Raw genomic sequence first — 21,289 nt, 5'->3', positions numbered from 1 at the left:
ATCCACCGCCAAGGACCTGAACTGTCACCGGAGTTCAGAGGCGTATAACCAGATGGGGTGCGGATGGGTCAGGGAACTGTTATACCGAGTCATCGATGACATTTGCACCTTATATGAGAATGTGATTTAAATAGTTTTGTGTTTCATTTTGAGTGTGTGTGGGAGAGAGATAGCTTGTAAGGGAACATTCTGAAGACTGTGTGGGTTGGCATCAATAAACTGTTCTGTGTATTCTCTTCCACCCCAATACAGTGCAAATTAACAGTCATCGGCTATACGTTTTCTTTTTTTTAATGAGCAAAATATTCGGATGTCATCCACAGTTTCGCCACAAAGGTCCTGGTTCAGCTTCGCTAACCACAAGTGACTCCTTTCTTCCGACAACTTCTGGCATTGTTCTCCTTGATTTTGTCATCGCTTTTGGAAGTCGATAAAATTCCAAATGTTTTTCACGATCGGAACGATTCGTACAACCCAAAACACGACCGTGATTCACCATTTTCGCTGCAGAATCGCCTTCAGTGCCGCTCTGTGCTGAGCAGTGAGGATCTCCAACATGGCGGCTGCCGGGTTTGATGACGCGCCGTGAAAACCCTCGATATGGTCAAACGATAGGATGACGCGCACGTCCACAGGCGGAAGCCCCGCCCCCGAGCTTTAGCCCCGCCCCCGCGCGGCCGCCGTCCTCTCCGCTCGTCAACGCTGATGTGTTACTAACGTCGGTGGCTCACGTCTGAGAGCATGTGGCGCTTCAGCTCCAGGGTCCTGCTGCTGCTTCTGCTGGCCTTCCCCTGCGGCCTGCTCGGTGTCGGTGAGTGTCGTTTCCAGCTTCCGCAGGTTCCTGCTCCACAGTGGACCCGCCGTGACGTGGCACTTCTCTGTCCACATCTGGATGGAGCCCGCTTCACGCGCCTTTATTGTCCCAAAACCAGCTGTAAACTCCGTCCGTGCTACTTTGTGAAGCTAGCAAAAACACCTACTCCTGAAACGTGAAGTTCAGAGCGGTGACATGGGAGGCTCGGACGCGTGGGTGGTGCGTGTTTGGGGAGCCTGCGGAGGAGCTGGCCTGCGACACGTCACCACAGATGACGCGCTCGCGCGCACTCTCCAGGCGCGAGGAGCCCCGGCTCGCACGGGTGCCCGCGTGGTGCCTCTTCCCGAAACTCACACTTCGATTTCGCTGCGTAGAAAGAAGTCCCAGTTAGAAAGTGCTGGGACACATGAGTGAAGTGGACACGCGCGTCCGTGCGGATGCAGCCAGGTGGCGAGTGACCTGGTTCAATCAAGGCCGAACGCGGTTACGTTTCCACCTTGACCGGTGAATATAAGGCGCAGCAAGTGGCCGCACTGTGTGGTGGGACAAGGCAGGACTGGACACGGATCAATCGCGTTAGCGGCGGGCAGCGCAAGAGAGAGTCCTTCGTTTAAAGTGACGCCCCAATAAGGTGTCAACACGAGCCTCAGAACCAGCGTTGTAGTTGCACTCTGGCCACAGGAGGGCAGTGTGGGAGCGACGGTAACGTTCCATGACCCCGTCACCCTTGACCCTCCAGGTTGGGTTAGATTAGATCTGATGAGATCACACCTGGGTGTTGCTCTGGATGGACTGGGTTTCACTTTGGCAGACTCAGAATCGCATGTACATCCCAGCAGTGGTCGGAAATTTCGATACACTCAAGCATCGTGATAAAAAAAACGATAGTTTTGCTGACATATCGCAATACTTGACATTGTCTTGACATTTGAAATGGTCCACATCCATGTTTAATCCACAGATAGATTGCCCACTGAAGTTAGTCTGCTGATCAAAGCAGCGACTCCTTCCCCTTCCTCTGAGTGTGAGATCGAACTCAAAACTGGACTGACGTCATAATCATGAATTCATGCACATGATACTGCGTATCGTATCATAAGTTAGCTGCCAGTACGCAGCCCTCGTCGACACTAGAGCTCGACTAGTCGACTGGTCACCAAGTCGAATGTTGACGCTCACAGCAGCGGCTTCTTCCTGCAGGGCGCGTGTCGGCGCAGCCCGACTCTGCCGAGGACTCTGAGCCCTACGCCTCAGTGGAGGAGGAGGAAGAGGAGGAGGAGGAAGAGGTCCTGGTGGAGGACGATCAAATGCAGGCGTCGGTGAGTGTGTGAGGGAGGAGAAGCTCGTGGCAGCAGAAGCTGAAGCGTTGTGTGGCTCCTCCTCAGGACGGAGAAGAGGACGAGGCTGAAGCTGCGGACCAGACGTTGGGCGCTCATCCTGACGCCGACACCACCATCATCTTCACCACAGGAGAAGGTCTGACCGCCTCCTGTTCTTCCACCGATGGCAGGGTCTGAGCCAAGTCTTCTGCTCGCAGAGTTTCCTGCCAATGAAATTGTGCGTTTCCTGGTGGGCTTCACCAACAAGGGCAGCCAGGAGTTCAGCGTGCAGTCGCTGGAGGCCTCGTTCCGCTACCCTCAGGACTTCCAGTTCTACATCCAGAACGTGAGTCTGACTTGAACTTCCACTGCTGTGGAACCTTCTGCTCTGATGGCAGACGAGTCACTCCCTGGCTCTGCAGTTCACAGCGCTGCCCCTCAACACCGTGGTCCAGCCCAAAGCTCAGGCCTCCTTCGAGTACTCCTTCATCCCCGCCCAGCCCATGGCCGGTCGCCCCTTCGGCCTGGTCGTGCTGCTCAACTACCTGGACGCTCAGGTGGGTGTGGCTTCTCAGGTGGCTCCCTCCGGGCCTCAGCATGGCGACTGCGGCTGGGCCCGCGCTGACCTCTGACCTCCGGCATCTGCTTCAGTGCATCCAAGCAGATGGTCAAGGTTCATCTACTTGGATGCAATTGGGGAATATATGCTTTGTTTGGAGGACGAATAGAAATGAAAACCTTTGTCTTGTTTATTAAGAAAAGGCTGAAATATTAAAAACAAATAATTATAATAATACCATGTATAAAAATGTATCCTATATACTATTTATGCAAAATAAAAAAAATAGATTTGATATTCAGTAGTCAGCCAAGAGTGTCACGCATTTTTCTTCTGCGTGCGTCCAGTGATGATGATAATTAATTGTATTATTAGAGAGATTTTTGTGTGTGTGTTTTTATTACATGTTACTATATAAATGACTGCGTGTGAATGGATGAACCGAGCTGTAACTGCTGGCCTTCCGTGTCAGAAGAACGTCCTTGAGTGTGTGGTGACTTCTGCCTCTGGGTTTTCCAGGGCACAATGTTCCAGACGGCCATTTACAACCAGACCGTGACCATCACAGAGAAGGAGGAAGGGCTGGATGGCGAAACGTAAGGCTTGTGCTCCGTCTTCCTGCCGCTCCGCTGTGTGAAACTCTGACCGGCGCGTCGTGTGTTCAGTGGAGGAGTGAAGAAGCTCTGCTGTGTGACCTCTTCTCTCTGAATAGTCTGTGTTAGCATGGTGACTGCTGCCAGTCCACAAAGATCTTCCTCTCCTTCTGACGCCAACATGACTGTGCAGCTCTTTCTTTGAACTCAAGACCTTCCAGCGTCTGAGCTGGTGAGGGTGAACTGAGGAGTGTGGGGTTTCTCTGTCCCTGCAGGGTGTTCATGTACATCTTCCTGGCCGGGCTGGTGGCCCTGATGGTCTTCGCCATGTACCAGGTGCTGGAGACCCGCACGGTAGGTCCTGCTTCAGTGGTGGCTGCCTGACCTTGGTGCCTGGGTCGCTCCGTCACGTGGGGTCTGTGTGGTGTCTTCTGCAGAGGAGGAGGCTGGCGACCAAAGTGGAGCGAGGCACCACTGGAATCAACGACGTGGACATCAGCTGGATTCCTCAGGAGACGCTCAACGCCATGAGTAGGCTGCTTGTGTTTGTCTGAGACCACTGTTCTCCTCCTCACCTGTCTGTGAGGAAGCTCACCTGACCACTCGTCTTCATGTCTCCAGACAAGGCCTCGCCCAAGTCGTCGCCCAGAACATCTCCTCGCAAACGCACCAAGAGGGCAGCGGGAGTGGATCAGTAGAGGCGCGTGTTTCAGGATTCAACTGGGCATCATCATCATCATCATCATCTTCTTCATCACCGCATTCCAGGACTCTGACATCAGAACTGCTGCTCCAGTTCCAGTGGAAGCAGAGCAACAAGACATGTTTCTGTCACTGTGTGTGAGTGTGTGCGCGCGCTCGTGAATGTGCATGTCAGCCATGCAACTCAGAACCAAAGCAGCAAACCCACAGAAGCGTCTGCCTTCGTCCTCCCTCGGTGCCTTGTCCCACCTGCATCTGACTGCTGTCTCGACACGGGTCGCACACTCTTGCAGTTCCAACATCTGGCCGCCTGGACAGTTGCGACCGCTCTTCGTCACGCGTTGATGCTGCGAACACGAAAGATCCCTGTGCTGTGTGAAGTTGAGACAATAAAATGAAGCCACAAATGTCTTTTTCAAAATGGCTATTTCTGTGGTCTTTATTTTTAAACGCGGCGTGTGGACCATCTCGTGACGTCACACGGTCCTGCTGCCCCTGGCGGGCCGCCCGGGACTGTGGATGCGCGTGACCCTTGGCCTCGTGCTGCGGCGGGTCGAGCCTGCCCCGGACAGAGGCAGGTTTCGCACCTTTGTGACTCACAAACAAGCCAACACAACAAGACTCCTGTGGCTGACTTTGGAGGCTGATGACGAGATCTTGGTTGGAGTGGCTGGAAAGTGGACGCACGTCACTCGAACAGCGTTGCCCCCTCTATATTCGGGGGCTGAGGAAAGGGACCGGCCGGTGTGAGCGGGGCGCGGCAGTACCCGGGGCGGCCGCTGGGGGCAGAACACGCCCTCACGCTCGCTCTCTCACGCGCCTGTGATTCGCAGACATGAGGAGCACCTCCGCCTGCTGCGCTCCGGCCTCTCCTCTCTGACATGGGATGATCACGGACGGATAATGTCGACGACGCTGGCGGGGATCCTCGTCCTGGGCCTGGGTAAGAGGCGGCGGCGCGCGCTCCTGCACCCCGCGGCGCGCTCCATCTTCCAGTCACGGAACCAGCCGCTGACACCACACTCGCCTCACATTCACGCCAGAGAAACGCCTGTCTGTCCGTGTGCACGGCTCCCGCGCGCGCCACCTCCCAAACACGTTTGTCTCGTCAAGACCGTTGTGTGTGTGTCTTTTTCCCGCCGATGTAAAAGGCGGCGCGGCTCCGGCCTCGCGCCGCCCGAGTCGCCTGACGCCTTTCTTTTGGCGCCTCCAGTGTTCCTGTCCCTCCCGGTGTCAGCGGAGCCGGTGGACGTCAGGTGCGAGAGCGTGTACAGAGACTTCTCCGACTGCGTGCTGGTGCTGGGCAAGAGCATGGACAACTACCAGGAGAACGTCACCAGCGAGAGAGGAGTGGAAGCTGTGTGCAGGTGACCACCTCCCTCCCTCCCTCCCTCTGTCTGTCCGTCCACCTGTCTGTCTATCTGTCTGTCTGTCTGTATGTCTGTCCGTCTGTCATCCATCCACCTGTCTGTCTGTCATCATCCACCCGTCTGTCTGTCTGTCTGTCCGTCCATCTGTCTGTCCGTCTGTCATCCATCCACCTGTCTGTCTGTCATCCATCCATCTATCTATCTATCTATCTATCATCCATCCGTCCGTCCGTCCGTCCATCCATCTATCTATCTATCTATCTATCTATCTATCTATCTATCTATCTATCATCCATCCGTCCGTCCGTCCGTCCATCTATCTATCTATCTATCTATCTATCTATCTATCTATCTATCTATCATCCGTCCGTCCGTCCGTCCGTCTATCTATCTATCTATCTATCTATCTGTCTATCTATCTATCTATCCGTCCATGTGTCCACCATCTGTCCATGTATCCATTGATATATCTATCATCCATCCATCCATCCATCCGTCTGTTGTCATCCATACCTTGTGTCTACATGAGATCGTGTCATTGACTGACTTCTTTAGGCGAGTTTCTTCAAACTTTCTTCAAGCGTCAGACCAACATAGTAGAACGGTGGCTGTGAAGGTGCATCTTGACAGTCAGTAGACAGATGTGAACGACGAGCGGCTAAGATGAAGTGTCTTGCTTCCTGCTTGTGCCCTGGTGGGTGAGGTGGATCCTGGGATCAGAATGGCTGCAGTGAAAGACGGGAGCGGAGGAAGAATCCAAAGTGAGAGAGCGATCCCGCTGGCCTGCCGTCTGTGTGAGCTCCACCAAGAGAGAACAAGAGCGAGTCAGACAGTGCACAGCGACACAGGACTGTGAGGTGTGAGAGCCGCAGCAGAGTCTGGAGGGCAGCAGCATGTGTCCCTCTGCACGTAGTAAACCAATGGTGCAGGCGCTGCCGCCATGACACCGCCACGCTGCATTATTTATGGGCCTGCCGCAGCGGTAATGACATTCCGGGGACAATTGTGTCAGTGCTCACACTCTGAAGGCAAAGATTTACTCTCCTCCCCGCTGCCATGGCAACCGCTGCCATGTCTGACGTGTGCTTCTGTCCGCAGCCACTGGGAGGCCTTCCACACCTGCGCGCTCAACGCGCTCTCCGACTGCCAGCAGGAGGTCAGCAGCATCTGGGAGACGCTGCGCCAGGACTCCCGCCAGATGCGCTTCCAGGGGAGTCTCTTCGACCTGTGCAGCCCCAGCTCCTCGCCCGGCGCCGGCGCCAGCGCCGCCACTGCCGTCCTGCTGCCGCTCGCGGCGACGCTGGCCACGATGCGGGCCCCGTGGCTCTGGGTGTAGGAGGCGAGGGCGGCGTCACACGAGCCAAGGACTTCAGCCACGACACGCTCGACCCCTCCACAGCGGCAATAACACGTGAAGATAATCAGACTCGTCGCTCGCAGCATTAGCATGTTAGCTTCCTGCATGACTCGACCTGCTGACCCCTGCTCCACAGTCACGTCCTCCTCTCTTCCTCTGGCGCCACCGTCAGCGGGCCGCGACCTTGTGTGGCTGACAATCAAACCTCCAGGAAAGCACAGTGACATCTAGTGCTGGAATCTGAAGCACAACGTTGACCCCCGCACAGCAATAAGCACAGAGGACGTGGGGACGCTGGGGTCCCACACCAGGTGAGGCCCGCAGCTGCCTCACCTCCTGGGACTCCCTGATGCTCTGATGTGCTCGGCGGTGAAACTGGCCTTCGTGAAACACTGGCCTCATTTGCAGAGCTCAGTAGGTGGCGCTCTCCGTCGGCCTCATCCAAGTGGCTCTGGAGAGTAGAGAAAAGAGTGCCCTCTAGTGGGCGGTGAAGAGGAACTCCCGTTTGGTTACTTGCTTCTATTTTTTTTTTTACGTACATTTCAGTTATGGTTCAGTTGCTTCTGAGTTGCCGTGGGGCTAGAATGGGGCCAGCTTACATTGGCACTGAAAAAAAAATTAAGGAGGAATTTAAAAAATATATTGGCTGAAAAATGAATATAGGAATTGAAAAAAAAATATTGACATTGAAAAAAAAATGGCTGAAAAAAAGAATTTAGGAATTAAAAAAAATATTGGCTGAAAATGGAATATAGATATTGAAAAAAAATATTGGCTGTAACATTTTTGTATTGAAGTAGAAAACTAGAATGTACAAAAATGAATATATCTATGTATTTATTTTTTCAGCTAATATTCTTGTTTTTTTCAATACCGATGTGAGCTGGCCCCATCAGTTTCTACCTTGACCTTTGACCGTTACCCCGGAGGTCACACATGAGTTTCTGCTGACCATCGTTTCATGTCGCGCCAGAACCTTTTCGACGTGCTGTTTGAACAATGGCCCAGAACCTGGTGATGTGTGAGAGTCAGAGTCCAGCTGGATCTGCTGCGGAGGCGTCAGAATCCCAAGAATCTGACTGGTTCTGCAGTGTGTGTGTGTGTGTATGACCTTGTACAGCTATACTCGCGGGACCACTTCTTGACACAACACCTCCTTGTGGGGACCATTGGGCCGGTCCTGACAAGGTTCATCAGGTGAACCCGAGGGTGTAAACTTCAAGGTGAGCCCTGTGTTCAGGGGGAGAGGCCGGGGAAAGGGCGATGGCCAGGAGAGGTCCCCACAAGGACAGTGTTTGACATCCCTGCCCTGCGCTGCTGTGATCGGACGACAGGAGTGCAGCAGGACACGTGAAGAATCGCTGTGACTCCGTTATGTTTGAGTTTGAGTGGAGGAGCGCAAGTGCACTGGATCGCAGCTTCTCTTGTGTGAAACACCAGAAGTCACTGCTACTCTCAGGCGTGTGACGAAGCCTGGCCTCCGCTTTAGCCACGCCCACGCCGCTGCCCGCTCCCCCCCCCCTGCACGCTTTTCTCTGAGGCTCGGTCAGCTGTGCGTCTTCCTCCCGCCCCCCCCCTGCATGAAGCTCCCCCTCCAGCAGCATGAAGCCAGAAGATCCCTGCAGCCCAGGAACGCATGATTTGTCATGGAGCAGGTCTTTGAATGTAGAGTCAAGTGTTTATTCTTGTAACCGCTGAATGAGCAGCACATCGCCCGAGAGGCTTGTAGGGTTTGTAATAAAGCACCAGCACCAAGGGCCACGGTGTGATCTGAGTGTGGATGAAGGCACGGAGCCAGCCGAGCAGCAGGAAGTGGGCCAGGGCCTAGTGGCCCCCTGAAGCTGGAGGCTGCTCACGAGCCAGCACTGCTCCTCCTTGTTAGCGCCTTCCCATCTGCCTCCTCCCACCTGGACTCCTGAGGCGGATCCGGTCCAACCCTGGTGTCCATGAGTCTCGAGTATGGACCCTCCCCGGGGCCAGTGCATGGAGCAGCTGTCCCTTACGCCCCAGATGGAGTCAGGACTGAGGTTCTTCTTCTACGTCAGTAAACATGGCTTGAAAGAACACAGGTCGATTCATCTGCCAGGTCACGTTCAGCGCTCCTGGACTTGGACCTGGATGTCTGTGGGGCGGACGTGTTCCGGATCCAGGCCACATGCTGTCTACTACACCAGTGTTTTCCAACCTTTCCCTGCTTCCTCAGCAGCCTTGGTTCACAGCACCACAGGAGCCTGGGCCACTGGTGCTTCAAGTCCTGTAGAAACTCCCTGTTCACTGGTGAAACACTGCAGCTACTGACACTGGCTTGTTCTGTTGCCAGGCTGTTTGTTTCCCGTGTGTCCAGAAAGAGGCGGCAAAATAGCTCATGCTTCATTGATGTGTGGACTGACTTGAAATCACTGTTTGGATGGGATCACTTCTCTTTTGCATGATGTGACTGTAGTTTCCAGACAAATCCTCGGCTTCTCTGCCTGAACTTGCTTCATAACAACAACGGTTCTTTCTCTCTTCACGTGTATTTTGTGGTGCGTTTAGTTGTTCAGAGCCACCTTTTAAAGCCCAGAGCCAACGTTGACAGTCCATGAGCATCAATACAGTTTGGAAGTCAGACAGGTCAGGTTAGCCGTTAGCTCTGTTAGCTCTGCGCCGCAGACAGTCTTTGGCCTGGTGGCGGCTCCCTCCCTCCCTCCCTCCCTCCATGGTTCTGTGGTGAAGGTGTGTGGTCCAGTTAGAGGCGCATCAGCTTTAGAAACAGCTGGAAGTTGTTGAAGCACGTGAGGGGCTTCTTGGCTGTGAGTGTGTGGGAAGAGGAGCGCGGCGCACCACAGCAGCGCTGCTTTGACTGAGGGAGGGATCAGCATCAGCATCAACACACTCTACAGTAGAGTGGAGAGAAAGAATGGCAGCCAGTCCATCCTTTAAAGCCAGTGATTAGTGAAGTGACCTCGATGGAGAAGTGCAGTTCAGTACCAGGTGACCATGAAGCAGCGGACGGCTCCAGCTCAGACACCATCCCACGTCCCATTCACCAGCCGACTCCTCTGAACCACCACCGCTCGTACGACACCCAGCTCATTTATTTACTTACAAAACCTATGAAATGTCTCATGTAAGATCAACAGTCTCATCTCTTGGGAACCAACTTGAGTTTCTCACCACTGAGAACATTTCTGGAAAATCCGGATCAGAGCGGACACAAACGGCACGCGTCCCTGTCCACGCAGCCGAGGACGGTGAAGAATAAATACGCCGGTCCGCTTCTGCGACCTCTGCCGGGGATAAACAGGTGTCCAGCCTCCGTCTGGAGGGCAGCGCTCAGAGGTTGGCCTTGGGCCCGGTGTTGACCGGGATGGCTCGCAGCTCAGTCCGCATGCACAGGTACTCGCCGATCACGGCCATCAGAGCGATGCAGGCCACGTTGACCAGCCACCAGGCCAGAGCCGCGGGGACGTGAGCGTTGTAGACCCAGCAGCCGATCATGTGGAAGAAGTGCACGGTGACGGTGAAGTCCAGACACTGCTTCCCTCGACGGACGAAGAGCCACAGACCCACGGCGCTGGGTGAAGACACAGACCAGAGGTGAAGCAGCTCCAGTCACCCACTCCTGAGGTGGGACTTACCAGGTGAGGGAGTTGAGGAGGAAGGCCATCATGGACACCCTCCCGTGCATCGAGGCCAAGCCCAGGACCTGGAAGCAGAAGGAACCCGCTGCTGTCATGTGGACTAGCATGAGGGCCGGCATCGATCCAAGAGCCCAGTCCCAGCTCCGTGTTTTCAGCCGCTCTGCCAGTTCACTGCAAACTGTGGAACGGATTTCCTGTCGAGTGGTGAGAGGCAGGAGACATGCCTCGGGAAGTCCAGTCCACGGTTTGCAATGAGCTGGCAGAGCAGCGGTGTGAGGCTTCAGCTGGAAACATGTAGCCAGTTAGCATGCAAGCGCTTAGAAGCCAAGACGAGTTTGCGGACTAAACACAACAGCAGCCCGAGACAGTGAAGCCAGGCGTCGCAGCAGGTGAACCAACAGCTGCGTTGGATGTTTCCGACAGGCAAGGTATGTCCCCAATAGGGACGGACGACACGGACCCAAAAAGTTATCACGATAAATGGTGGAATATCAGCAATAATGGTCAGGATGAACCCATGTTGCTTCTCCTCCATGTGTCAGACACTAGAGTCTCTCTGTTTGATGATGGAACTCAGGAGTGGAGTTGGTCTCCAGCATCAATAGAAGAGTGAACTCTGCAGTGCAGAGATGAGCAACTCAATGTTTCAGGTCTCTGGTAGAAGCCGCTGGTGTCTGACAGGCTGCTCTGCCAGCTTTATTTAGGGCTTCAATGGAGCCGTCTGTCTGTCTGTCTGTCTGCTGTGTCTCATGTCTCTGAACAGTTGAACTATGGAGCAGTCTGGACACAGTTCCTAGATGCTGCTGGAGAAACATGAGAAACCATCAGGTGAAGAAATGACCATGGAGTCAGAGTCTATTCTCCAGATCATGATCCAAACTGTCAGTCCTTTGTCTTGTGTGGTGAAAAACCTCATCACAGTTCTCTCTCTCCTAAAATGCTTGTTTTCCATGGCCTTATTGAAGATGTCACTCAGACTTTGAGGCTTTAGAATCGGAGGAGTATTGGCACATATCCAGATTCAAGGAGCGGGATGGATCAGAAGTCCCCAAGTAACATGGCATGATGAAGATGGACCAGTGGGAGATTCTCACCTCATAACTGAAGATCTGGTCCAGAGAGCGATGAGTCTGCACCAGACTGTCCAGCGCTGCCAACCACAGGCCCAGACCACTGTAGTAGATGCACTGCATCAGCACCATCTGGCAGATGATGAGGATGGGGTCCCAGATGTAGCTGCGGAAGTTACTGGCCATGGTGGATCCGGGGTCCAGAGTCCTGCTAGGCCATGCAGCAGCTGTGGGGGCAGCACTGCAAGGAGGAAGAGGGGGAGTGATGGGGGAGCAGTCACAGGTCAAAGGTGGCACTGACAACACCAAAACAACACCACGCACAGAGAGGTCAACCACCAACGCCAGGCTGGAGGTGCTGCAGCTCAAACTCAGACGAACAGCAGATGATCCAGTCTCTGGTCTGTGATGAGCCGAGGGACCTTCATCACCAGACCAGCCATAACAGAGAGGAAAAGACAGAATCTCACACTCCCACATCTGAAACATCAATAACGACGACTGGACTCTAGCAGAACACAGTGTAGCGACTGCGACATCACACCAGGGAGCGCGCCTGGATGTGTTCTCAGCGGTCCCTATGACAACACAAGTCGCAGTCCAACAACGAGGCCGACGTCACGCAGGCTCTCGCCACAGCGTGGAGCAGTTACCTCCAGAGAAGCTAACGTCAGCCGCTCCCGAGCAACGTCACAACACGCAGCAGCGGCTAACGCTAGCTTAGCTCCGGGGCTTCACCCCGGCGTTTCAGGCTCAGACTGAGAAGCTAACCACTAACAACACACGGTACTCTGCGTCTGGTTTTGTTTGTTTATACGTGACCACGCAGCCGGGTGCATCACCACCCACTTGTTACAGCGGGCCTCTTCTTCTAGACTTCACGGCTGAACTACTCAACACACGCGCGGACAACCCACCTGGAAGGAGACGTTCAACATGAGACGTTGCTTCCAAATCACATCGGGCTGTTTCCCAGATGTCTTCAGCTAAACATGACTGCTGACGCTGCCGAGCCGAAGTGGCTAAAAACACACAACCCGGCCGGTGAACCGGAAAGACAAGTGGCGGCGACCTTTGCATTTCAGAGTAAAATCACTATCACGCCCACGAAACATTCGCGGTTTTCTTCGGCCACAATGTACAAGTCTGTCATGGTTACTTTTTTCTAACCATTCAAACAGCACGCCTAAGGCTTTTCAAATACTGTTTTCGGACATTACACTTTCTTCAAATGCAAAACGGCATTTATTTTGAAACTCTCGACAAGAGTTGGTAAAAGCTACAGGAAACTACAGAACAACGCAACAATTCTTACATTGATCTCGTTTGACATTGTCATTGATTTTAATTATTTTGTGATTGAGAACGTCATTCTTTCTCAGTTTTAATTGTAATACCTTTCATGACACACTATTCCATTCACGAGAGCAATCATGACAACCATAAGACTAAATTGCAAAGTGAAAATAAACTTGAAAGTCTCATATTTGTTCAGACCACATGGTGCTCCAACCCCTCTTCTGCTCCGGCTCAGCCTTTAAATGTCATCGTTCTACACTGATAAATGAACGCAGGTCCCTCGCATGCGACATCAGAATCAGAAAACTTCATTCGTCCCAAGGGAAATAATGTTCGTAACATGCTCTGTACACAACATATCACAATAAATTAAAGTGCAAAAAAGCGATACAAAAGAGCTGAGAAAACAATGTGCCAGAAAATGCAGTTCAACAACTTGAAAAACGTGCCTCCACTGCAGTTTTTTCAGGGATGAATTGTACAGTTTTATTGCCACAGGGAGAAAGGAGCTCCTGTGGCGCTCGGTCTTTCAGATGGGTCGCCTCAGTCTGTTGGTCCATGTGCTACTGTATTGGACCGGGAGCTGATGGAGGGGGTGGGTGATGTTGAAACCAAGGATGCTCCTTAGTTTCAGGAGCATCCTTCTCTCCAAGGAGTCCAGTTTCACCCTCACCAGCTTTACGGATGAGTCTGTTGAGTCTGTCTGCAGCCCCAGCAGAATCGCACGGGACACCACCTACTCATTAAACATCCTCAGCATTGACGCGCAGACGTTGAAGGACCTGAGCCTCCTCGAGGAGTAGAGACGACTCTGTCCTTTTTTTGTAAAGGGCCTCAGTGTTCTCCAGTGCTCTGCTGTCAGCATGTTGCTGAGGCTCTTCGGAGCCTCTGAGCTTCCTCTGAAGAATGTTCTGGACTGTGTCTGTTCTGTTGGAGGAACCACATGAGGAGACAGTATTGGCTGCCCTGCTGCTGAGGACAGCTTCCTTGAACGGCGCTGAAGCAGCGGATGCAGAGGAGTTTCCCAGCAGCGACCCAGTGGACACCCGGCTCTCTGGGCCTGAACAAGCCAGAGCTGCTCGGACTGGCTGTGGGAAACAGCTCATTGATGAGAGTATCTTGGTGTGACAGGAGTCAAGGGGGCGCTGCTGTGCTGTTGCGTCACACAGAAGTCCAAAGGTCTTCGAGTCATTCCCCTGGAGAGAAGGCTCCCTCTGCCCAGTGTGTCAGAGGAGCTCCAGACCTCAGCCAGCGCCATCATGATATGCAGGTCTGCTGTGACCAGGAGGCTCCAGCTGCCGCTCGGTAAGAGAAGACTGGCCTTGTCTTTTGCTTGCCGTACCCCTGCATTTAGTTAGTTCTTGTGAACTGAAAAACTGTTTTCAATACAAGCGCGACTTGATTCAATCATGGTGGACAGAAATCATTAACCCTGTGAGGCATCGTCACCCCCCAGTCACTCATTCACCAGGTGTCTTCAGTCTGACTCTCTGTCTTGGTGTAAACATCAACAGAAGTGAGAACAGAGGCCATTCTCCTCCGTCAGTCACCACCCACGGATGGTGAGGAGATGTTTGGAGGAGTAGTATAAACCATGACAAAACAAGTTGCAGCACCAAACATTTTGTTTGAGGTGCTGATAAAGATTTGTGGTAGGGAGTCTCTGATCAGGAAACATGAACCATTACATCGTTTTTAATTCAGACACGTGTTTATATACCTCTTCAAGAAGGCAAATAATATAAAAACAAAAAAAAAACCTAACAAAAAAAATCTGGAGAGACTCTGCTGTGTCTGTGACATATTTACATATTGGCCGCTTGTAGCAGGACTCTGAGACAGAGAGCACTGCACTGATGAAAGTTTCTACTCCAGACGTTTTCAACAGTTTCAGATTCAGGTGGCTGACAAAGGCTGCACCTGATTCCAAAACGGCGACGGATCCGGTCGACACTCATCCAGCTCAGTGAAATTAATAATTATTTCTTATCATTCTGAATGTCACGCTTGGAGCAGCAGGTGTTGCTAAGCTAACATTTGTTGAGGAACCAGCGCTCTCACTTTCATGAGCCCAGAAAACTCTCTGTGCTCCGTCATTTCAATCAGAGCATGTTTGTTTCGAGACTGTTAGGTGGGCTGATTCTCCAAACTAGTTCCTGGTTTGTCATCCATATTCCTTCACTTTCTATCCTGTCGCTGAGTGATCCAATCACTACCGCGCTCACGTCACCAGTGAAACACGGGGCTACAAGGCGCTTGGTCATTGGCTGAAGGTGAAGCCATGAGCCTGGTGAGAAGTCGTGGCTTGCAGCGCCGCTTCTGAGCATAAAACTCACAAAAGAAAGTAGCATTTGTGATGCAAATCCAGTTGGTTTGTAAATGAAAAGCGAATCAAAATGAATAGAAAATTAATTCTGACACAAGACAATTAATCGTGCAGGCCTAGTTCAGTGGTTCAGAGATGGATGGGATGTTGCAAAAGCGACTGAGAAAACGTTTAGTTCACCGTTTCAAGCTTCAACAACATTTATCTGGACAGGCTTCATTCGCTGGCACAGCGGCAGCAGCCCCGCCCCCTTCCTCTCCGCCTCCCCTGCTCGGGCCCTGGTGGACGAGAGCGTCACCATCCGCGCTGACTTCCTGCCGCCTCACCGACCCGTCACCCTGAGGAGCAGACTGAGGAGCGAGGACGGCGACCTGTGGGAGGCCTTCGCTCACTACACCAGCGACTCCCGGGGAGCAGTCGACGGTGAGTGTCAGGGCAGAGCTTCTCCAACCACCTCCCAGAGAAATAGCCTCTCGTCTGTCTGCCAGTGGCTCATGCTCCTGCAGTTGGCGGCTCCTATCTGGGCTGTGAACCCATGGGACTGTTCTGGGCCCTGGAGCCCGCCCCCGGCTCCAGAGAGGGGATAAGGTCAGTGAGCGCAGAGCTGAGCTGAAGCTGGTGAAGGTTCATGCGTTGTTCTGTCGAACAGACTGAGGAAGAAGAGCGTGGAGACCCCGCACCTGGTGGACATCTCCCTGCTGGAAGGCCACGTGACACCCACGGACACGCGGAGCGTGGAGCTGGCCGCGGCGTCCGCCGAGCGCTGGTACATAGCGCCCGGAGTCCGAAGAGTCGAGATCCGAGAACGGGGCGTCGTGGGAACATTGTTTCTCCCACCAGGTGGGCAGATAGTCTCAGAGGACGCTCAAGGTCGTCCACGTAACGCTGGGTTTCACGCTGACCTCCGGCAGGGCCGGGCCGGTTCCCTGCCATTCTGGACCTGTGGGGGATGGGCGGAGGACTGCACGAGTACCGCTCCGCCCTCTTCGCCTCCAGGGGCTACGCCAGCCTGGCGCTGGCCTACTTCGGACACAGTGACCTGCCTGGGCCGCAAGACTCCATCAATGTGGGCGACTCATACTTCAAGGTGAACTGGTGCTGAGATAAGCCCCGCCCCCTAACCCTGCTCTGAACTTCTGGTTCCAAAACCCGCCGTTGTGCTTTGCACCCCTGGTACACAAAGGTCCCAGAACACATTCATACATTCTTATTTGACACTTTTCTCCCCACAGATTTGCTCAGAAGTACTTGTACTCTTTAACTGCACCCTTTACTTTACTACTCATTTCAGGCATTTTTCTGACCTTTACCTGCAGCTCCCCTCACAAATGGTAGATAGGTGGATAGGACTGTTTCTTAACTACCGTAATTTCCAGACTATTAGCTGCTACTTTTTTCTGGTGGTCTGATCTTATACAACAGTGTGGCTAATATATGGCTCTTTACAGGCTGAAATCAGAGGCTTCTTATTGACCCTTAAAGCCCTCAAAATGTGCTGTTTTCGCCCACGTGTCCACAGCTCCGTCAACAGAGTGGATCTCCTGGAGGTCAGGAATCCAGAAGCAGCCGCTGAGACCAGCAGTGGTGTCTGGACTTTGGGCACTCGGGCGAAAAGAGCACATTTTGAGGGCTTTAAATGAATTGTATATTTGTATGTAAATGTATCTATGTATATGAATTGGAATCAAACAATGACTTTTTTCTCCAGACGGCCTTCCATCTTCTTCAAGCTCACCCCCAGGTCTGCTCCGACAGAGTCGGGATTATCGGTCTGTCCTTCGGCGTCTACCTGATGCTGCGAATGGCCGTTCAGATTGGCGTCAAAGTGAGCGACTCCTGCTCGCGGGTGGACACGGCCCCTGACGCGCCTCTCTCACGCCAACTCTGCCTTTCAGGCGTCCTGCTTGGTTGGCATCAACGGTCCGATTGGAAGCTTCATGGAGCTTCCGGAGCCCGCTGGCAGGATCGGAAGGTGAGCTGTCAGGGGATGGAAGCCGCTGAGGATGATGAGGCACCGCCTCCTCCACAGCACCAACCTCTTCCTGTAGTGTCCCCTCCGTGAGTCCATCCACCAACACAAAAAAGCATTTCTCGATGTCACGCGCCGCTCGTGGCTGTGTCATCGAGTGACGAGTCCAGACGTATGCTGAACCACGCCAGAGCTGTGTGCTCACTGGAGGAGCTGTGTCTGGTGGTTTAGTGAGGTCATGTCACTGCCAACCTGATCTCCATTGTTAAAGGGAAATCACACGTTCACCAGAACAAATGGACCCGGAGCCCATTCAATAGACCTGATTCAGGACTCTGGATCTCATCTGTGATCAACAACCATATTGAATCTACTGACACGTAAACAAAGCAAAACCGTGTGAAATGACATGAAACCATGGGATCAGCACAAAGATATTTGTCATGGAAAAGTCCAACCAGCAGCAGAAGCAGGTGCAAGTCATGTTCATCACATTTACTGAAGAACAAAAGGAAAAAATACACCTGATGCAGACTGTGGAGAAAATAGGAAAAACTGAATAAAACAAAGATAAAATATATATAATATATTTTATTTAAACTCCATAGAAGATATAAGTGAAGTGTAAATATTTCAAAACTGCAGGAGCACAAAAACAGGTGCTTTCTTGAACTTGAGTTTCCTGTAGGGGGCGCCATCACTTCCTTTATCACTGTTTCTTTCCAAGAACTTCTCCATAGTTGGTGACTATCACAGATGTGCAGCTGTCAAGTCAGTTCACTGACTCACTGCTGCCACCATACGTGGCTCATGGGTTCGAACTGAGCCTCTCGCGGCCCAGAGGTGGGAAGCAAAAACACTTCTAGCAGCCTCTAGGTGTGTGGCCCAAGAACCTCTGTATTACAGTGTGTCCAATGATGTGTTTTCATGGGAGGCTGTGCCCTGACCCAGTCGGATCCGTGCTGGATCTGGTTTAGGTTTGACGTTTGGAACAGGTTTTGCTGTGTGATGGTCAGCACATTATTAAAAGGCATGCAAACCCAGGGATCTTCAGCAGCCTTCATGGGGCTTTGAGAAGCCTGAGGAAACTGAAGGAAAGGTGGCGTTTGAGAAGCCCCTGGAGCAAACACCTCTGCTGGTGAACTGATCTGCGCTCTCCTCTCCAGTGACCAGACCCACTGGAGGTTCGATGAGCGAGGCTTTGCCAACTTCAGGGAAGTGTCCTCACCTGCCAACCTGCTGCCCCACAGCAGAGTCAAGGTGAGGTCCACACACGCTCCTGACACGCTCCAGAGACACACACGGAAGTGTTGCTTGCAGATGGAGAACCTCCAGTGCCCCCTCATGTACGTGGTGGGTGAAGATGACCAGAGCACCTCCAGCGCAGAAAACGCCGCCCTGGTGAGAGCCACGCTCTGCTGGAGGTCCTGACCCGGTGGTGACGGAGCTGTTCTCTGGTGTCCAGATCGAGGAGACCCTCAGGGGAGCGGGGAAGTCCCACCTGTTAACACGGTTGTCCTATCCCGGCGCGGGTCACCTGATCGAGCCGCCGTACACGCCCAACGCACCAGTGTCTTTGTGGAAGGTCAAGCCTCAGAAACGTGAGTGGAAGCTCCCACCCTGGTGAGTGAGTCCAGCTCTGGTGACGTGGCTCTGTCCCTGCAGTCTTCACTCAGTGGGGCGGACGGCCCCAGCAGCACGCCGCCGCTCAGGAGGACTCCTGGAGGCGCATCTTGGACTTCATGGCACAACATCTGCGACACTAGTGGAGGGCTCAAGAACACTGGAGTTCCTAATAAAAGCACGCTGAGCCACCATGAGTCCACACACGGACTGATCTGTGAGAAACGGCTTCATGTATCATGTGTCTGCTTCATCTCATGGGACTGGATCCCTGAGGCACGGTCAGGGAGTACGACAGCAAGCAGCAGGGAACTGTGTTTTCATTGGTGAGGTGTGGTTTGTTTTGGTCAATGGTTGTGTTCAGACGGCTGGGTGGGTTGGTGGATGGAGGGAGCGAGGGAGGGAGGGAGGGATGGATGGATGGATGGATGGATGGAGGGAGGGAGGGATGGGTGGAGGGATGGAAGGTAGGATGGAGGGAGGGAGGGATGGATGGATGGATGGAGGGAGGGAGGGAGGGATGTCCGGAGTACTTGTGGAACACCTGGATGATGGTGATCATGCCATCATGCCACGGAGGGAGGAATGGATGGGTGGATGGATGGATGGATGGATGGATGGATGGATGGAGGGAGGAATGGAGGGATGATGGATAGATGGATGGAGGGATGGGTGTATGGATGGAGGGAGGGATGATGGATAGATGGAGGGAGGCAGGGAGTGGGGAAGGGAGGGAGGGATGATAGAAGGATGGATGGATGGAGGGATGGATGAGGGACGGAGGGAGGGATAGATAGATAGATAGATGGACGGACGGACGGGCAGACAGATAGATAGATAGATAGATAGATAGAAAGACAGATAGACAGATAGACAGATAGATAGATAGACAGATAGATAGATAGATACATGTATAGATAGATGGATGGATAGACGGACGGACGGACGGACAGACGGACGGACAGACAGACAGACAGACAGACAGACAGATAGATAGATAGATAGATCTGGTATGTATGCAGAACTCTCCATGTGACACATGAAAACAGCCCTGTGTTGTGTGCTGCATCGCTCAACAGGAACATTAACTAGAGCCAATATTTACTAGTGAGCCAGGAAGTCAGAGCCTGTCCCACGGCCCGAGGCCGATTCTGAAGAAGACGTGTGAGGTGGAAGGGTCAGCAGGCGGATCTTTATTGGACCATAGCAAGTCAGTGACAAACAACAAGGCAGAGTAAGTGGATCATCTCAGCATCACCCGAGGAGCCGATGCTGAGCGCAGCCCTGGTCCTGGCTCATGCTGCCTGTTGCCCAGGCTCCCACCAGACACATGCACACGCCTGGCCCCCTCTAGCTGCTGTAACAGTTTGGGACAAACAGTTCGTGGCAGGCGGAGGTTACCATGGCGATCAGACTGATGAACTCCTTGAAGTCGATTTCCAGGTCGGCATTCTGGTCCAGGTCTGTGAAGAGCTCATCCAGGGTTTCGTTCTCCTGGATGTTCTGTTCGGTGGAGACCAAAGAGAGACGCTTCCGTGGGTCACCTGCTCAACGTCCCCCCTGACCTTTGACCCCGTCCTCACCTTGATGAAATGACTCATCTCGTTGTTGACCAGGGCCTTCAGATCCGCTTTCCTCAGCTTGCAGTTCTGCCCGGAGTACTTGTGGAACACCTGGATGATGGTGATCATGCCGTTTTCCAGCAGGGACATGGTCTCCTTGGAAGCCTAGAGCAAAGCGACACCCACACCTGACTTCCCGCTCGCCACGCTCGCAGCCCGCGTCATGCAGCAGGCAGGCGACCGCCGGGGTCAGCTGCTCTCACGCCCGGCTCCCACTGTAAACAAGCATGCTGAAATACCTCCATCGCAAGGATCTGTCTGCGTCGCTCCCGAGTCCTGCCAGCTACTGAAGTCCTCTGGACCTCGCCCAGTTCACAGTGGACGCTAATCAATATCGATCCATCCCAAGCTTCTGCTCTGCCTTCGCAGCGTCTAATGGATCTCCGTGGTCAGAGCGATGACCAAAAGCCATCTAATCCTGAAACAGGCGGTTTCACTCCGATCCGGTTTCACCCTTCGACTTAGTGGCTCCCTAATGGGCCGAACACACGCCGCTGGACTTGAAAGCTTTGGTCAACAGTCTTTATCGCTCTGAGGGTCTCCAGTTCTCCTACAGGCTGCAACTGCACAGGAAAGATCTGCGTTCAGTCCACAGCCATTAGACGCCGCAGCATCGACACACTCGTCCTGACTGTCCAGTGAAGTTTACAGCTTCTCTCATGCTGCTCCCATGTTTGGGACAGCATCATTGGTGTCTTGGCTGTTTTCAAAGGACGTCTAAGATGGACCAAGATTAGGGTTTTTGTTGTGTATTTTATTGTTCTCGTTTTTTTGTACCATTTTTGTTATTGACAATTCAAGAAATACATTGCACTTCTATCACCCCCCCTCCCCTCCCCCATCTTTCTGGCATCACCCCCTCAGACTCTCTGTTTCAGGACATATATTAAAATAAAACAAAAAAACTGCTATTGTTCTATTGTAAAGTCATTCAGGTTTTAGAATATAGAACAGTTTGAAGTAACAGACAGGTCAAGGCTGCAATTTGCGGTCTTAAATTGTAAAGTTAGAATTTGTGTTGAGGCTTCATGACACAGTGTCCT

The 21,289-nt window shown here is 52.8% G+C and overlaps 5 protein-coding genes across 5 annotated transcripts; 3 read left to right on the top strand and 2 right to left on the bottom strand.

Moving 5' to 3' along the window:
• Nucleotides 1-642: 642 nt before the first annotated feature.
• Nucleotides 643-4,408, top strand: ssr1 (signal sequence receptor, alpha). Its single transcript, XM_053867076.1, has 9 exons — nt 643-811; nt 2,015-2,133; nt 2,200-2,290; nt 2,352-2,479; nt 2,556-2,690; nt 3,212-3,288; nt 3,561-3,639; nt 3,723-3,816; nt 3,907-4,408. The coding sequence occupies exons 1-9, from the start codon at nt 742-744 to the stop codon at nt 3,981-3,983; spliced, it is 870 nt and encodes a 289-aa protein (XP_053723051.1). The 5' UTR covers nt 643-741; the 3' UTR covers nt 3,984-4,408.
• A 359-nt stretch (nt 4,409-4,767) lies between these two features.
• LOC128760089 (neuritin-like) lies at nt 4,768-8,471 on the top strand. Its single transcript, XM_053867081.1, has 3 exons — nt 4,768-4,930; nt 5,201-5,354; nt 6,456-8,471. The coding sequence occupies exons 1-3, from the start codon at nt 4,891-4,893 to the stop codon at nt 6,691-6,693; spliced, it is 432 nt and encodes a 143-aa protein (XP_053723056.1). The 5' UTR covers nt 4,768-4,890; the 3' UTR covers nt 6,694-8,471.
• Nucleotides 8,472-9,396: 925 nt separating this feature from the next.
• sys1 (SYS1 golgi trafficking protein) lies at nt 9,397-12,458 on the bottom strand. Its single transcript, XM_053867080.1, has 4 exons — nt 12,325-12,458; nt 11,432-11,648; nt 10,335-10,402; nt 9,397-10,270 (listed from the first exon to the last, which is right to left on the bottom strand). The coding sequence occupies exons 2-4, from the start codon at nt 11,591-11,593 to the stop codon at nt 10,030-10,032; spliced, it is 471 nt and encodes a 156-aa protein (XP_053723055.1). The 5' UTR covers nt 11,594-11,648; nt 12,325-12,458; the 3' UTR covers nt 9,397-10,029.
• Nucleotides 12,459-13,915: 1,457 nt separating this feature from the next.
• On the top strand, nt 13,916-18,816 carry LOC128760081 (peroxisomal succinyl-coenzyme A thioesterase-like). Its single transcript, XM_053867068.1, has 11 exons — nt 13,916-14,011; nt 15,246-15,455; nt 15,521-15,620; nt 15,682-15,872; nt 15,944-16,119; nt 16,741-16,857; nt 16,928-17,004; nt 18,168-18,261; nt 18,322-18,402; nt 18,467-18,602; nt 18,667-18,816. The coding sequence occupies exons 1-11, from the start codon at nt 13,966-13,968 to the stop codon at nt 18,765-18,767; spliced, it is 1,329 nt and encodes a 442-aa protein (XP_053723043.1). The 5' UTR covers nt 13,916-13,965; the 3' UTR covers nt 18,768-18,816.
• Nucleotides 18,817-19,974: 1,158 nt separating this feature from the next.
• Nucleotides 19,975-20,499, bottom strand: LOC128760387 (protein S100-B-like). The gene is made up of 3 exons (XM_053867783.1): nt 20,486-20,499; nt 20,208-20,351; nt 19,975-20,127 (listed from the first exon to the last, which is right to left on the bottom strand). The coding sequence occupies exons 1-3, from the start codon at nt 20,489-20,491 to the stop codon at nt 19,975-19,977; spliced, it is 303 nt and encodes a 100-aa protein (XP_053723758.1). The 5' UTR covers nt 20,492-20,499.
• Nucleotides 20,500-21,289: the final 790 nt, after the last annotated feature.

The sequence above is a fragment of the Synchiropus splendidus genome, chromosome 6, assembly GCF_027744825.2.
Source record: "Synchiropus splendidus isolate RoL2022-P1 chromosome 6, RoL_Sspl_1.0, whole genome shotgun sequence".
Taxonomy (NCBI): Eukaryota; Metazoa; Chordata; class Actinopteri; order Syngnathiformes; family Callionymidae; genus Synchiropus; species Synchiropus splendidus.
The sequence above is the reverse complement of the archived record's forward strand: the minus strand, read 5'-3'. Positions and strand labels throughout refer to the sequence as shown.

Coding starts and splice junctions, on each gene's coding strand:
- ssr1 (XM_053867076.1), top strand. CDS start 742: ATGTGGCGCTTCAGCTCCAGGGTCCTGCTGCTGCTTCTGCTGGCCTTC. Junction 2,291..2,351: donor CATCTTCACCACAGGAGAAG/GTCTGACCGCCT, acceptor TTCTGCTCGCAG/AGTTTCCTGCCAATGAAATT. Junction 3,817..3,906: donor GGAGACGCTCAACGCCATGA/GTAGGCTGCTTG, acceptor TCATGTCTCCAG/ACAAGGCCTCGCCCAAGTCG.
- LOC128760089 (XM_053867081.1), top strand. CDS start 4,891: ATGTCGACGACGCTGGCGGGGATCCTCGTCCTGGGCCTGG. Junction 4,931..5,200: donor GATCCTCGTCCTGGGCCTGG/GTAAGAGGCGGC, acceptor TGGCGCCTCCAG/TGTTCCTGTCCCTCCCGGTG. Junction 5,355..6,455: donor GGAGTGGAAGCTGTGTGCAG/GTGACCACCTCC, acceptor TTCTGTCCGCAG/CCACTGGGAGGCCTTCCACA.
- sys1 (XM_053867080.1), bottom strand. CDS start 11,593: ATGGCCAGTAACTTCCGCAGCTACATCTGGGACCCCATCCTCATCATC. Junction 10,403..11,431: donor ACCAGATCTTCAGTTATGAG/GTGAGAATCTCC, acceptor TTCTGCTTCCAG/GTCCTGGGCTTGGCCTCGAT. Junction 10,271..10,334: donor CTCCTCAACTCCCTCACCTG/GTAAGTCCCACC, acceptor GTCTTCACCCAG/CGCCGTGGGTCTGTGGCTCT.
- LOC128760081 (XM_053867068.1), top strand. CDS start 13,966: ATGATATGCAGGTCTGCTGTGACCAGGAGGCTCCAGCTGCCGCTCG. Junction 15,456..15,520: donor CTCCCGGGGAGCAGTCGACG/GTGAGTGTCAGG, acceptor TCTGTCTGCCAG/TGGCTCATGCTCCTGCAGTT. Junction 17,005..18,167: donor CCCGCTGGCAGGATCGGAAG/GTGAGCTGTCAG, acceptor TCTCCTCTCCAG/TGACCAGACCCACTGGAGGT.
- LOC128760387 (XM_053867783.1), bottom strand. Junction 20,128..20,207: donor AGATGAGTCATTTCATCAAG/GTGAGGACGGGG, acceptor TCCACCGAACAG/AACATCCAGGAGAACGAAAC.